Below are 14,084 nucleotides of genomic sequence, written 5' to 3'. Positions count from 1 at the left end.
CTCGGGCGTCCAGGCTGTCGTCCTGTTGGATTATTACAAAATAATTGAGGTCCGTGCGACGTGGAGTGAGTAATTTGTTGTCCTTCCAATTCCAAATCCTTTCTTTCAGTGGATCCATTCATTGTGGTCTAAAGTAAAAAGGCATTTATGCAATGATAATATCTCTATAATTTAATCTAGTCTAGTCTAGAAGGAGGAAAAGCCGACGAGAGTTGAATCATTATCAAAGAAAACTACCGAAAGTGACAACCACATATAGTGACAAATTAATGGAAGATACATTGACATATAGTGAAAATAATTGAATATTTGATTTTAAGTCTTGGTAGTCACCACCAACCCAAAGCCATTGGCTTTTATCTTCTGAAATTGTATTTTGAGCTACTAAAAAGGCTTTTACTCTTTAATTCTCAAAAAAAAAAAAGCATCTTTGTGGCGGGGGGTTTTGGTTGGGTGTGGCATGAAAGTGACCACTGGATTTGCAATCAATTAGTGACATACTACTGCTGTAACTTGCATTGCAAGTCTCTCAAAGTCCTGCAATTTATTTGCATTTGCAGCCGTCAAAGAAAGAACAGAGTGGTTGCGGTGATTAGTCATAAAAAGTAACCGTTTTGAGGGTAGGATAGGAAGGAACAAAGTTGCAAAATTGCAACCAAACACCCCCGAAAATTATGAAAGTGCAGAATCTTTTCCTAGAATTTGGCTCTGTTTGGATTAGCTGCGTTTAGAGGTATTTTTAAAATATTTTACTTAATAATGTAGGTGAAAAACTTTTATGGTAGATGTTTTTAATGGTATTTTTGAGGTGGTTTTGAAAATATATTTTGGGATATTTTTAAAATTTAAAATTTTAATGGAATATTTTTAAAATTTTATAACTCTTACAACCACCGACCCCTCCCCTCCCCTCCTCCCTCCTCCCTCCTCCCCACACGCTCCTGCCACCCCCCTCCCATTATGATAACATAATGTACTTAAAAATGTTCTATATTTCATAAAACCTTTGTGAAGTGTATGTCTAATAAAGTTTTGCATCGTGTATTCTTAGGCATATCTTTATTTATTATACAATTTTATACAATTAGATGACTTGTAAAATGATAAATCTCAAGCTGTAGACGATTTTGAATAAATTGATTCACTATTGAAGCATTTAGTGATCAATTTAAACATTTAGCTTAACTTGATTTTAGTTGGTCCAAAATCTATAAATCAACACATTGTAAGTCTAAACTAATATTATTGCACCTCTCATATAAAGTCCTAACTCCGCCGCTGCAATATAGTGTGCTTGGATAGAAGATTAATTGAAAATATTGTTCAAATAATATTGTAGCCTTTTTTGTTAGAGCAACTTGCAGGCTATAAGTTACGAGGTTAAATTGTCATTATGACAAGGTGGCGCACTATCTTAATTTGCTAGACATGCTGAGTTTGCCAACAATCAAATTTTATGCTGCTCCAAGCTTTTCCAGCTTATCATTATCATGATGGCTGATTTACTGACTATTGCGGAATAGAAGTTTCTGATTTCCCCATAAAAGTAAAAAAGAAACAAGTGGGGTCGAATTACGCTAAATACAGTTCCATCTAACTTGAAACTCGGTTAGATAACTCTCAAGTAGCGGCTGCGGATTCTCTTGTCAACAAAAAAAACTTAGAACTCGATTGTTTTTCTATGTTTTCTGCAAAGGTCTTTCGAAGTTGGTTTACAATAATTCAGTACGAATGTCGGAAGACAAGACAAGATTAGCAACCTTTTATCATAAATCATCTACACATAGATCCCTCAAACATAAGATGTTGTTAGGGCACCTCAAAAAATGAAAGAAAATATATCTCAAAATTGGTAAAATCTTAAGAAAAAGTATGTTACTCCATCCATATATTAAGTTAGCATGCGACAAAAAAAAAACAAAATTAAACTAGCCCCTGATAACTAAAGAGGAAAACAAAATAATGGTAGCTAATTAACAATGGGCTTGTTTATTTGGCTCCCTCAGCCAGAAGTTATTTTTTAGGCAAAAGTATAATTTTTTTTGAGAAAGTATTACAATTGAGGGAATTGGATATTAATTTTTAAAGGTTAAATAGTGGGCACAATTTTCTCTTTGTATGTGATTATTTGGTGTCCTAATGGTGCCAAATAGGGGAAAAAAACGTCATTAGCTGGAAATGTTTTGTAGTGGGGGCAGTACCTTCTGCAATTACTTGTGATCATATTTTTGTAATGCTTTATAATATCATCGTTGATTCGTTGGCAACTGCAAAAAGTATATTTTTCTTAACTTAAATAACAAAGTAATTATTGCCGAAGAAACATTTGATAACCCATTCGTTCATCACTAGTCACTACAACAACTACAAAATTTCACCAAATAAAAAAAAATGGAGCCTTCTGCTTTAGAGAAAAAAAAAAGATTGCAAAGACTGCAAGAATGGGAATAACAAATAATAATAGTATTTGACCTACTTTTGATTATTAATATATATATTTAAGGATGCAAACGGTCAAGTTAACTATCATATGATATGTGGAAGTAATACCTTTTCTTTTTCCTTAAAAAACACCCCATGCAAGTTATTTAGTTAATCGATAATAAAGTACAATAAGTTTCAAATGAACTAAATTGACTAAGGGTCTATCTAACAAGTAATCCGTTTCGTTAAAATATATTTCAAGTATCATATTTTTAAAAATGCAAGATTAATTGAAAAAGTAAATAAATACAATGGAAGTTAGGTAAAATTAACTAGGAAAGGTATATAAATACAAGAAAAGATAATACTTGTTAGTATGTGTACATACATGGTAGTTTAGGTGAATTTTAGATGTGCTAAACGAATGCCCAATTAGCTCCGATTAGAAAAACCCAATGATTAATTAAGAGAGTTTTGCTTTATTTGATACTCTTTTATTACCAAATAACAAAACTAGACATATAATTATTACCTTTCCAAAAGTTTCATGGAGGCAAAACTACTACTTTATTAAAATTACATACGTAATAATAATACTTTGGGGTGGGCTCATAGTGCCACCATACTAAATCTGCCACTGACTGTGGTCGTAGGGGCATATGGGTGGTTAAGGATAAGTTGATTCAGCCAGAGCTTGTGGTGTTGGAGCACGAATTACGGCTGCTGCTGGTGAAGGGGTTGTGTCAGGAACTCAGAAATTAAGCCATTGTCGTTTTATTCACATTGTTTAGTGTTTGGTATACACAGGGCACAGACACTGGAAACGGTGTCGTTCCACTAAGCGACAGTTAGTAGTAAATAAAGGCGGTTAAGACATAATTGCATAAATACCCCCTAATGATAGTAACAAAATTAGTTAGGATATTATTTGTCTGAATTCATCAAATTCCAATACTTTCCTCTTTTCTGTTATTTCTCTCTCTTCCCTTCTACCTTTCTTTCTTTCTATTCCTCTCTTTCTGTTAACTTTTCGGTGACTGTTGTAGCCCATTGTGGCGGTGCTAGCTCGGAGCCTGACAGTTGGTATCTGAGCAGCCGATCCTTGGCTGCTGAGAAGGAAGGTTTGCCATGGCGGAAGCACGAGATACCGATCCTTGGAAGATCAACTGAAGAAGCAGGAGAGTAAGCTCCAAGAATTGGCCGAATCCATGGCCGCTCTGCATACTTTCGGACAGAATGAGTTACGGCAGAGACTCCAGGAGGAAGTGGAGAAGAGCAACTCACGACTGGAGACAGTGGTGGGCAATCTGGACTAGAAATTTTGCAAGTTGGAGCAAAAGTTCAGTGCACTAATGAAGGTGATGTTGAAGGACAAGGGAGTCTAGGAGAACGAAGGGGGATCTTCTGAACCTCTTCTGCCCACACCACCCTCTCATTTCCGACTGGCGACTCAAGCTGAAATGGCAGGCCACCAGCAAGAGTCCAGAGGTAGGATGTCCACTCCCAATTTGCCTAGGTTAGAGTTGCCAATGTTCTCGGTAGGGAACCCTAGGGAATGGCTTAGGAAATGTCATAAATACTTTTTGAACTACCAGATACCTGCTAGCCAGAAAGTAGATTTAGTGGAAATGTTCTTAGAAGGCAAAGCCGACAACTGGTTCCAAGGGGTAAAATTAGCTAAACCTGGACTGAATTGGGAAGAGTTTAGCGAGTTGTTATGTGAGACATTCTCTGGAAAGGGATCACTCAACATAGTAGAAGAATTTAACAAGCTGCAACAAGTGGGGACAGCAGAGGAATATGAGGAAAAATTCGAGGAATTAAAAACTTTGATGTTGACTAAGAACCCTAAACTAGATGAGTCCTATTTTGTTTCCAGCTTTATCAGTGGGTTGAAAGAGGAGATCAAACCCATGGTAAAGATGTTCAGACCACAAACATTAACCAAAGCATTTGAAGTAGCAGAGTTACAAGAGTATGCACTGGAGGTGCAATGTAAGCAGACTAAAAATTCTGGCAAGGTTGCACTGGAGCCTAAGTTTGGGATGTACAAGGGTCAAATTGGTGGACAGAACCTACCTAGTTCTTACAGGCTTCCTGCAATAACTTCTAATACTAGGAAGACTGAAGTCGTACACAAGGAGGTGGGAAGACTTTCAGCAGAAGAGCTGCAGTACAGGCGTAAAAATAACCTGTGCTACAGGTGTGGGGAGAAGTTTGGGATGGGGCATCAGTATAGGGCAAAAGGTCTGAACTGCCTTAGTGTTGAAGAAGAAGAGTAGACTGATTTTGGGGATGCAGTGGGGGAACAGGATGAGCTTACTGGTAGAGTTGGGGAGATGGCTGAGGTATCATTGAATGCCTTGTCTGGTGCCATTCAGAGGAAGTCCATTATGCTGATTAGCAGTATAGAAGGCCTACCAGTCAAAATACTAGTGGACATGGGGAGTTCTGACAGTTTCATCAACCACAAACTTGTTACCTTATTGCATCTGCCTTATCAATCTGTAAATCCTTTCACTGTGACTTTGGCAAATGGAACAGACATCACCAGTGGGGCAGCATGTCCTAAGGTAGCTTGGAGGATACAAGACTACCAGTTTCAGTTTGATATGAAGATAATGGAACTAGGTAGTTGGGATATCATCCTGGGGGTTGATTGGATGTGTCAGTTCAGTCCAATCACCTTTGACTTCACACCCTCAGCATCGCACTCAGTGATAGAGGGTAATTACTTCATCTCCAGGGGTTCATCAATCAACCTACAATGGAGCTTGTGAGGGGAAGGGATCTCAGATCCTTCATCCAGGAGAAAAAAAGGAGCTGTGCACACCTGCAGGCGAACTCCACCAGGGACCTTCAGAAAGACATTCCAGAGCTGGTGGAACAGGTTCTGCAGCAGTTTCCACAGATATTTGCTACTCCAACAGGACTACCTCCAGAGAGAGAGCTGGATCACCAAATCACTCTCAAACCAGGAGCAGAGCCATTAAACTCAAGCCTTACAGGTACCCCCACTCCTATAAAGCAGAAATTGAGAAGCAAGTTGCAGAAATGCTTACGAATGGGATTGTTAAGCACAGTACCAGTCCTTTTGCCTCCCCTGTCTTGTTGGTTAAAAAAAAAGATAATACTGGGAGACTATGTATAGATTACAGGAAGCTGAATGAAGTGACTGTCAAGGATAGATTTCCCATTCCCAATATTGATGAATTGCTAGATGAGTTACATGGTACTAAGTATATGTCTAAGTTGGACCTTAGGGCTACGTACTATCAGTTGAGGGTCAAGGTAGCAGACACTCACAAGACTGCTTTCCAAACACACCATGGGCACTTTGAATTTCTAGTAATGCTTTTTGGCCTAACAAATGCTCCAGCCACATTTCAGGCTTTGATGAATAGGATTTTTCAGCCATTCCTGAGGAAGTTTGTGTTAGTATTTTTTGATGATATCTTGGTCTACAGTCCCACTCTAGAGTCATATGCATAACACCTGAAAGTTGTACTCCAGGTCTTAGCTGATAATCAGTTATACTGCAAGAAGTCAAAATGCTCTTTTGCTCAGAAATCCATGGAATACTTGGGGCATGTGATTTCTAACGTTGGGGTCAGCATGGACCCAGATAAGGTGGGATGTATCCTGTCTTGGCCAACCCCCAGCTCAGTTAAGGAATTAAGGGGTTTCTTGGGGCTGACTGGGTATTACAGAAGATTTATAAGGGGGTATGGTGTGATTTGCAAGCCTTTAGCTCAGCTACCGAAGAAGGAGAGTTTTGGGTGGAACCATCATGCTCAGATGGCTTTTGAAGACCTCAAGAGAGCCATGACCACAGCTCCAGTACTGAGTATGCCAGACTTTGAAATCCCTTTTGTCATAGAGACTGATGCTTGTGGAGTAGGGATTGGAGCAGTGTTGATGCAACATGGACATCCTATAGCATTCCTCAGCAAAGCTCTATCTAGCCAAAACTTGGGGTTGTCTGTTTATGAGAAGGAGCTATTTGCTTTGGTGCTAGCTGTGACCAAGTGGAAACATTAGTTGGTGGGCCATCATTTTGTCATCAAAACTGATCACCAAGCTCTCAAACATCTGCTGGAGTAAAAGCTCACTCACCCACTGCAACATAAGTGGCTCACAAAATTACTGGGGTTGGACTACGAAATCCAGTATAAGAAAGGAGCTGACAATGGGGTGGCAGATGCTTTATCACGGAGGAGGTTTGAAGACCCCTTTGAGGACATGGCAGTGAGTCATACCATGTGTGCAATTTCCTCAGTGCAACCAGCATGGATGCAGGAGTTGGTTGCAAGCTATGAAGGGGATAATGAAGCTCAGCAGAAGATAGCTCAGCTCCTGTTAGACCCCAATGCAGTCTCAGACTATCACTTGGATAGGGGAATGCTCAAGTTTAAAGATAAACTATATGTGGGATCTGCTAATAGTATTCGTGGCAAGAAGATCCAGGCCTTTCATGACTCAGCAATGGGAGGGCATTCTGGCCAAAGGGGATGTTTACACAGGATATAAACTCTATTTTATTGGCCTGGACTCAAGCAGGATGTTGTCACCTTTGTCAGATCTTGTGATGTGTGCCAGAGAAGCAAGCATGAGAACGTTCCCTTTCCTGGACTTCTGCAACCTATTCCAGTCCCACAACAGGCATGGTCCCACGTGTCCATGGATTTCATTGACAGTTGCCCCTATCCCATGGTTTTGACACTATTTTGGTAGTGGTGGATCGACTGACAAAGTTCAGTCACTTCATACGTCTCACACATCCTTTCACTGCACAGTAAATAGCTCAGGTCTTCCTTGACCAGATTTATAGGCTCCATGGGTTACCAGAATCTGTAATTTCAGATACGGATAGGATTTTTGTTAGCAGATTTTGGTAGGAGTTGTTCCATATGTTGGGCGTTGGCCTGCATTACAGCTCATCCTACCATCCCCAGTCTGATGGCCAATGTAAGCGAGTGAACCAATGCTTGAAAAACTATCTTAGGTGCATGTGCAGTGAACACCCCTCTCAGTGGAGTAATTGGCTACCCACAGCTGAGCTTTGGTACAATACCAACTTCCACACCAGTTTACAAATTACTCCATTTGAGGCATCGTATGGATACAAGCCCAACCATATTCCATTGGGACCCTTCCATGACAGTATTATACCAGCTGCAGCTAATCTGGTGCAGGATAGGCTCAAGGTCATATCACTCATCAAGGAGAACTTGGCAAAGGCACAGAGTCGCATGAAACACTTTGCTGACAGACACAGATCTGAACGTACACTACAAGTGGGGGATTAGGTGTTTCTTAAATTACAACCTTATAGACAACAAACAGTGGCTATTCGAAAGAGCCTAAAACTCACAGCAAAATACTATGGACCTTTCCGGATATTGCTAAGGTGGGGGCGGTGGCCTATAAGTTGCAGTTACCTGATGGAGCTAGGATTCACCCAGTGTTCCATGTTTCTTTGTTAAAGAAAAGGATTGGAGATGCTCAGGGTATTGACCCTATGTTGCCTGCATGGGACTCCTCTGACCAATGCTTACTTCAGCCTGAGAAGATATTGAAAAGAAGAGCTACCAAGCGTAACTCTCAAGTAGTCATCCAGTACTTAGTGAAGTAGGATCAGCTACCAGAATCAGAATCCTCCTGGGAAGACAAAGACTTCATCGACAAACAATTTCCAGAATTCCAAGCTTGAGGACAAGCTTTGCTTAAGGGGGAGGAATTGTCAGGAACTCAGAAATTAAGCCATTGTCGTTTTATTCACATTGTTTAGCGTTTGGTTTACACAGGGCACAGACACTGGAAATGGTGTCGTTCCACTAAGCGACAGTTAGTAGTAAATAAAGGCGGTTAAGACATACTCCCTCCGTCCCTTAAAGTCTGTCGCGCTTGGGAAGCAGCGCTTTTTATGCACAGTAAAATCCACTTGTTTTTAAACCCATGGGTTCCAAATTTGCCCTTCACATTCACCGACAGACTCAAGAAATAAATGGGTCAAAGAGGGACCCATCAAAGGCATTCCATTGTTTCGGCTACCAAAAATAAAAGCTCATTTCCTTATCAAAATCTTCTTCATCCAAAGCAAATGGGTCAAAATGGGACCCACCAAAAACCAATCTTTTGTTTCAGCCACAAAAACCGTTTCCTTATCAATTGCTGCCACAGAAACTGTTTCCTTCTTCTAGCAGACATTCATCACCGCCTACTACTAAAATCTTCTCTGATTCTCCGTCGTTAGCCATTCTTCAATTGCTGCAAATTTAAGCTACGATAATTTCTCTGGAATAACTACAAATTCCCTCTTTTCATACTCCATATTCACTTGAAAGTTTTCACCTTTGATTACAATATTGGAGCTCCAATTCAAGAGAGAAGCATTGGAAGGATATGAAGTTGATTGCTAATCCATCGTTGATAACAAATGAGATTAAAAGGTTAGTTAACTGTCTTCTATTCTTTCTTTTTAATGGTTTTTTTCTCTTTTCTCATGTAAGAAAGGCTGGATCTTTTAAACTTTTGTAATGTTTATTTATTGATTATTTTGTCTATAATTTCTTAAAGATTTGCCGCCAAATTATTTACTGAAAATTTGGATTTTGGCGGATTACTCCAAAAATAAGTCTTGAAATGCCTATTTTAAAATATTTAATGGAATTGTACACTGATTTGTACCTCTATATATGCAGTCCGTTTGTTTTGTTTTAACACTCTGTTTCTTTTTTTTTTTACACCATGTTTCAAAGGTGATTCTTAAAAGAAATATGGATACTTTTAATGATGTTGAAACTAATAATTCTACAAAGAGATTGACTAATCAAGAAAGGCAAATGATTTTTGAAGCTTTATTACAGGAAAGTAATGGCGGTAAATTGAAAAGGGGAACCATCAGGAACATTGCAAGCCTATTTAAAACAAGTGTTAGGACAGTTCAGAGAATTTGGAAGCTAGCAGCAATTACTTCTACAGATGGAAGAGTTGATGTATCACGCAGATTTTCTAAAAGATGCGGAAGAAAACGAGTGGATATTGATTTTACTTTGATCATGGCAATTCCTCTCCGGCGTCGGACAAACATCAGGTCACTTTCCAGTGAAATGAAAGTGTCCAAATCAACCCTTCACCGACGAATTAAAGAAGGTGCTATAAGGCCACACTCAAATGCACTCAAACCACAATTGACAGATCAGAATAAGCAAGTAAGGCTTAACTTTTGCTTGTCAATGCTTGAACCAGAAAGTCTCAACAGCAATCCAACATTTATGAGTATGTTCAATGTTGTGCATATTGATGAAAAGTGGTTTTACATGACTAAAGAATGTGAAAAATATTATCTTCATCCTCAAGAAGAAGAACCTCTTAGGACATGTAAGAGCAAAAAGTTCATTGTGAAAGTTATGTTCCTAGCTGCTGTTGCTCGACCACGTTTTGACTGCTCTGGTAACCCAACATTTGATGGGAAAATTGGGATTTTTCCTTTTGTATTCAAAGAACCAGCAAAGAGGAGTAGTAAAAATCGTATGGCAGGTACATTAGAAACTAAGCCAATATTGTCAGTGACCAAGGAAGTATATAGGAGATGTTTAATTGAACAGGTTTTGCCTGCAATACATGCTAAATGGCCACGGGATGGTGGTAGTGTTACTGAAATTTTGATCCAACAGGATAATGCAAAACCACATATTAATCCCACTGATCCGGTATTTATTGAAGCTGCTTCTAGAGATGGATTTGATATTCACTTGTCATTTCAGCCTCCTAATAGTCCAGACATGAATGTTCTTGACTTGGGATATTTTAGAGCTATACAATCCTTGCAACATCAAGAAGCACCCTTGTCAATTGATGAGCTAATTCTTGCTGTGGAAAAGTCATTTGATGAATTATCAAGTGAAAGTCTAAACAATGTTTTCTTAACATTGCAATCATGTATGGTAGAGGTGATGAAAAATCTTGGGGGAAATAACTATAAAGTGCCACACATTGGGAAGCACCATTTAATGAAAGAAAGTTGTCTTCCATTGCAAATAGAATGTGAAAAAGAACTTGTGAATCAAGCTCTAAGTCATATGCAAGCATGATTATCTTCATTGGACAGGTAAGATTTTATAAAGCTTTTTTTTTTTAAAGATTTTTTTATCTCTAATTTCTTGTGTGTATGGTTGTTTAAACTAACTAGTGTTCCTTATTTTCATATTTGTAGGTACTTAAACTTTACTAATCATGTGTTTTGAACAAAATGGTATGGGTGTTCTAATGTGCAAAATGTACATGTACTCAATGTTCATTTGTCTAGCTATTCTTGTTCACTTTGCTCTGGAGCATCTTTATTTGTTGTTTATCACTTAATTGTGTCCTATCTCATCTTTTGGCAGATGGTTGAAGTCAAGCAATCCAACCCTTTTGATTTTGTGATGCAAGCTTTTGATTGGGCAAAGAATATAGAAGCACTTTTATGTACTAGTGGGGACTGCTTTTATTTCACTTTACAAGATTTTAGAATAGCTCAGTCAAGTTAGCTTGACGTTAGTAGTAGTAGTGCTGATTTTTGTACAAAAGGGAAAATGTGCAATGCTGAGTGAAGCTATGTACATGTATAAACATTGAAACACTACTTTTGTTGGAGTTTTTGAAACTGTCAATAGCATTATTCTATAAAGGGGAAATAGTGCATATTGGTTTGCATTCTTTTGCTATTTGGTGGTAGAATATCTGTTTTTGCATTTTTGAGTTTTGAAACATTAAAAAAAAAAGAGAGGAACTGACACTTCCATAGACTACGTTTAAATTAAATTTGGTAGTGAGTGTAGTTTTTTTTCTCCAAGTAGAGTAACATGCCTTATTATTTTGCTCATTTAGTTTTTGGGTCAATCTAAAATTATTCACCTATTTTTTACACTATTTTCTTGCTTTCAATATGAATTTATTTTGTGAAAGTTGATCATTCTTAACAAATTAGTGCGTATGAAAATAATTTAAAAATTGAAAGCTTTCAAAAGAAAATCACTAATTAAATCATCTCGATATTCTATTTCCTGCAAAAAATCGAAATGATCCTCTTGATAACAAAATCAGTTTTCAATTGAAGTTTAAAAGAGCCATGTGCACATTCTTGATGATGAATTTGGCTGGAGTCGGAACTTTGTTGCTGGAGCCGAAAGTCAAATATGGTACAAGTTGGAATATTTGGATGTCCTTTGGGACCACACATCAATTTGTGGGCCAACTAGCACATGCATTATCACACTATTAATGGAGGGCAGAAATGGAAATTCATAGCTTAAAATAGTTTGAAATGTCAAACATGACAAATATTTTGGGACAGCCCAAAAAGGAAAGTATGACACTATCAATGGGACGGAGGGAGTAATTGCATAAATACCCCCCTAATAATTGTAACAGAATTAGTTAGGATATTATTTGTCTGAATTCATCAAATTCCAATACTTTTTTCTTTTCTGTTATTTCTCTCTCTTCCTTTCTACCTTTCTTTCTTTCTATTCCTCTCTTTATGTTAACTTTCCGGTGACTGTTGTAGCCCACTGTGGCGGTGCTAGCTCGGAGCCTGACGAGTTGCTGGACTTGGACTTGGTGCTTGGGGCGTTAGAGGGGCTAGACATGTTTCCCATGCCGGCGCAGTAAATCCTGTTTAGATTGAAACAATTTTAAAAAAGAGTGTGGCATTTAACAAAGAATAAGGGAAATAGAATTAAAAAAAAGAAGCAAAATCATGTGCTTCGATTCTTCAATATTTGAAAATAATTGTTGTATATTATACTCTGCACAAATTCCAAATTTTTTTCTTTGATGTATATCATAGCACAAAAAAATGCTATAGTAAAATACAAAAATAATTTCAAAATACTCTTCGAGTCAAGTGATAAAGGACTATCATAATCTACCTGTAATTTCTACCTTTACTCTTTTGATTATGGAATTTGGCAATAATAATACTATTTGTATGCTTAGTTGATACCTTTGGATAATTAATTCTTAGACGCAATATTGAGATATACACAGTGAATAATGAAATGCATTTATTTGCTAATTTTTATTTGTTTGCATAATCAACATATTTTCCAACCACCTTTTTATCTCACGTGTATCATATCAAAAAAGTGTTATAGTAATTTTTCAAAAAAAAATTATCCCAAATAATCTACTATTCAAACACACAAAATTACTTCATAATCATCAATTTCTCTTAAAGGTTGGAAGATTCCTTGGCTGAGTCCTTTCATAAGGGCTTTTAGTTTATGATTGTATAAACATCTTTAGAAAAGCCTACAGAAATGGTGGTAAATATAATCAAGTCATTAAGAACTCCACAGAAAAGACTTGCGCGCATGTGCTCTCACTTAGAAATAGAAGTGCTTTCAAATTTCAATGTGAAAGGTTAATAGGATGATACACCAAAGAGGTTGAAATTAAAAGTCAAATTCGTAAAGGTATAAACTTGAACATTATGCCTTCGTGGGGAAAAAAAATCGATAATTAAGTATAAACTTGTGGAGATTCATAAATATGCATGAACAAGATGATGGCTTTTGAGGGGAAAAAAACACAATGAATAAACTTGAACCTAATTCAACTTGCTGCCATTAGAAAATCAAATTTAATTAAGAAAAAAAACTTTATAGATTGTGTCATTGACAAAGGTAAATTACATACCTTAGAGAAAAATCCACCCATTGTGAACAAACTAAGAACTCCCACAACAGTGAATTTTCTACTGCAAAAAGAAAAAAATTAAAGCATATGGGTCAACCAAGCTAATTTTTTTATTTATATAGGCAGTGACAGAATCTTTTAGTGATTTTTTGGTATGTGCTGTAAGATAAAATCCCTAAGTTCTTTCAATCTCCAATATTCTTGGGATTTCAATTAATTTGGTATAACCTCGTTAAAACTTGTCTTAGAAGAATTTCCTTTTCCTTGTGTAGTAATTGAGCATGTGAGACAGGAAGTAGCTAAGACTTATAGCCCCTTTTAAGTTGAATTATATGACTAATAAAAACAGTGAAGGAAAGTGCTGATTTTATTGGCTTATAAGGTTCAAATTGGCACAATTTTATTCTAAATACTCTTTTTTGAAACGTAATAAATCCCCAACATTTTTCTATTCATTTGTCCATTTTTTAAAGTTTTAATAACTCAAAATTTTGTTGATGAAAATAAGAATTCTAAACCAATAATAAAGCAATGAAAAAAAGCATAATTTTCACGAGTTAGTATTCCAGGTTATAAGTTATGTTGTGAGAGCATAGATTAATAGTTTGCCTGAATGCCTGTAATTACATAGGTGCTAACCATAACTTAGAAAGGAACAGAAGAGCTACAGACCACAGACCCTTTAAATTTGTTATTCTAATTAAGTATTGACTAAGCTTTTACCAAATTTGGGAATGACAAAAAATGGATAAAATCGTGCGATTGGATTTTGATTGGCATATAGAATGCGACATTTTGTTGGCATATAGAATATGACTTTTATAATACTTTTCAATTGGTAAGTACTTACTACGCCTGATTTTCAGAAAGATTATCAAACATAAATGAGAAGCAACTGATCAAATCTTCGTGATTTGTTGTGCTTTTGGAAGAATTTGACCTTTGTAATGTCTTTTGAAGAGTATGTACTTCTA

The 14,084-nt window shown here is 37.1% G+C and overlaps 1 protein-coding gene and 1 long non-coding RNA gene across 2 annotated transcripts; both read left to right on the top strand.

The window, feature by feature from the left end:
* Window positions 1–8,537: 8,537 nt before the first annotated feature.
* LOC113782169 lies at window positions 8,538–10,405 on the top strand. Its single transcript, XM_027328077.1, has 3 exons — window positions 8,538–8,876; window positions 9,283–10,309; window positions 10,378–10,405. The coding sequence occupies exons 1-3, from the start codon at window positions 8,864–8,866 to the stop codon at window positions 10,403–10,405; spliced, it is 1,068 nt and encodes a 355-aa protein (XP_027183878.1). The 5' UTR covers window positions 8,538–8,863.
* A 28-nt stretch (window positions 10,406–10,433) lies between these two features.
* On the top strand, window positions 10,434–11,074 carry LOC113783645. The gene is made up of 3 exons (XR_003469940.1): window positions 10,434–10,537; window positions 10,643–10,681; window positions 10,815–11,074. It is a non-coding gene; the product is annotated as an uncharacterized LOC113783645 (long non-coding RNA).
* The last annotated feature ends 3,010 nt before the right edge of the window (window positions 11,075–14,084 follow it).

This window comes from Coffea eugenioides, chromosome 9 (assembly GCF_003713205.1).
Source record: "Coffea eugenioides isolate CCC68of chromosome 9, Ceug_1.0, whole genome shotgun sequence".
Lineage (NCBI taxonomy): Eukaryota > Viridiplantae > Streptophyta > Magnoliopsida > Gentianales > Rubiaceae > Coffea > Coffea eugenioides.
Note: the sequence above shows the minus strand (reverse complement) of the source record. Positions and strands in the feature narration are given on the sequence as shown.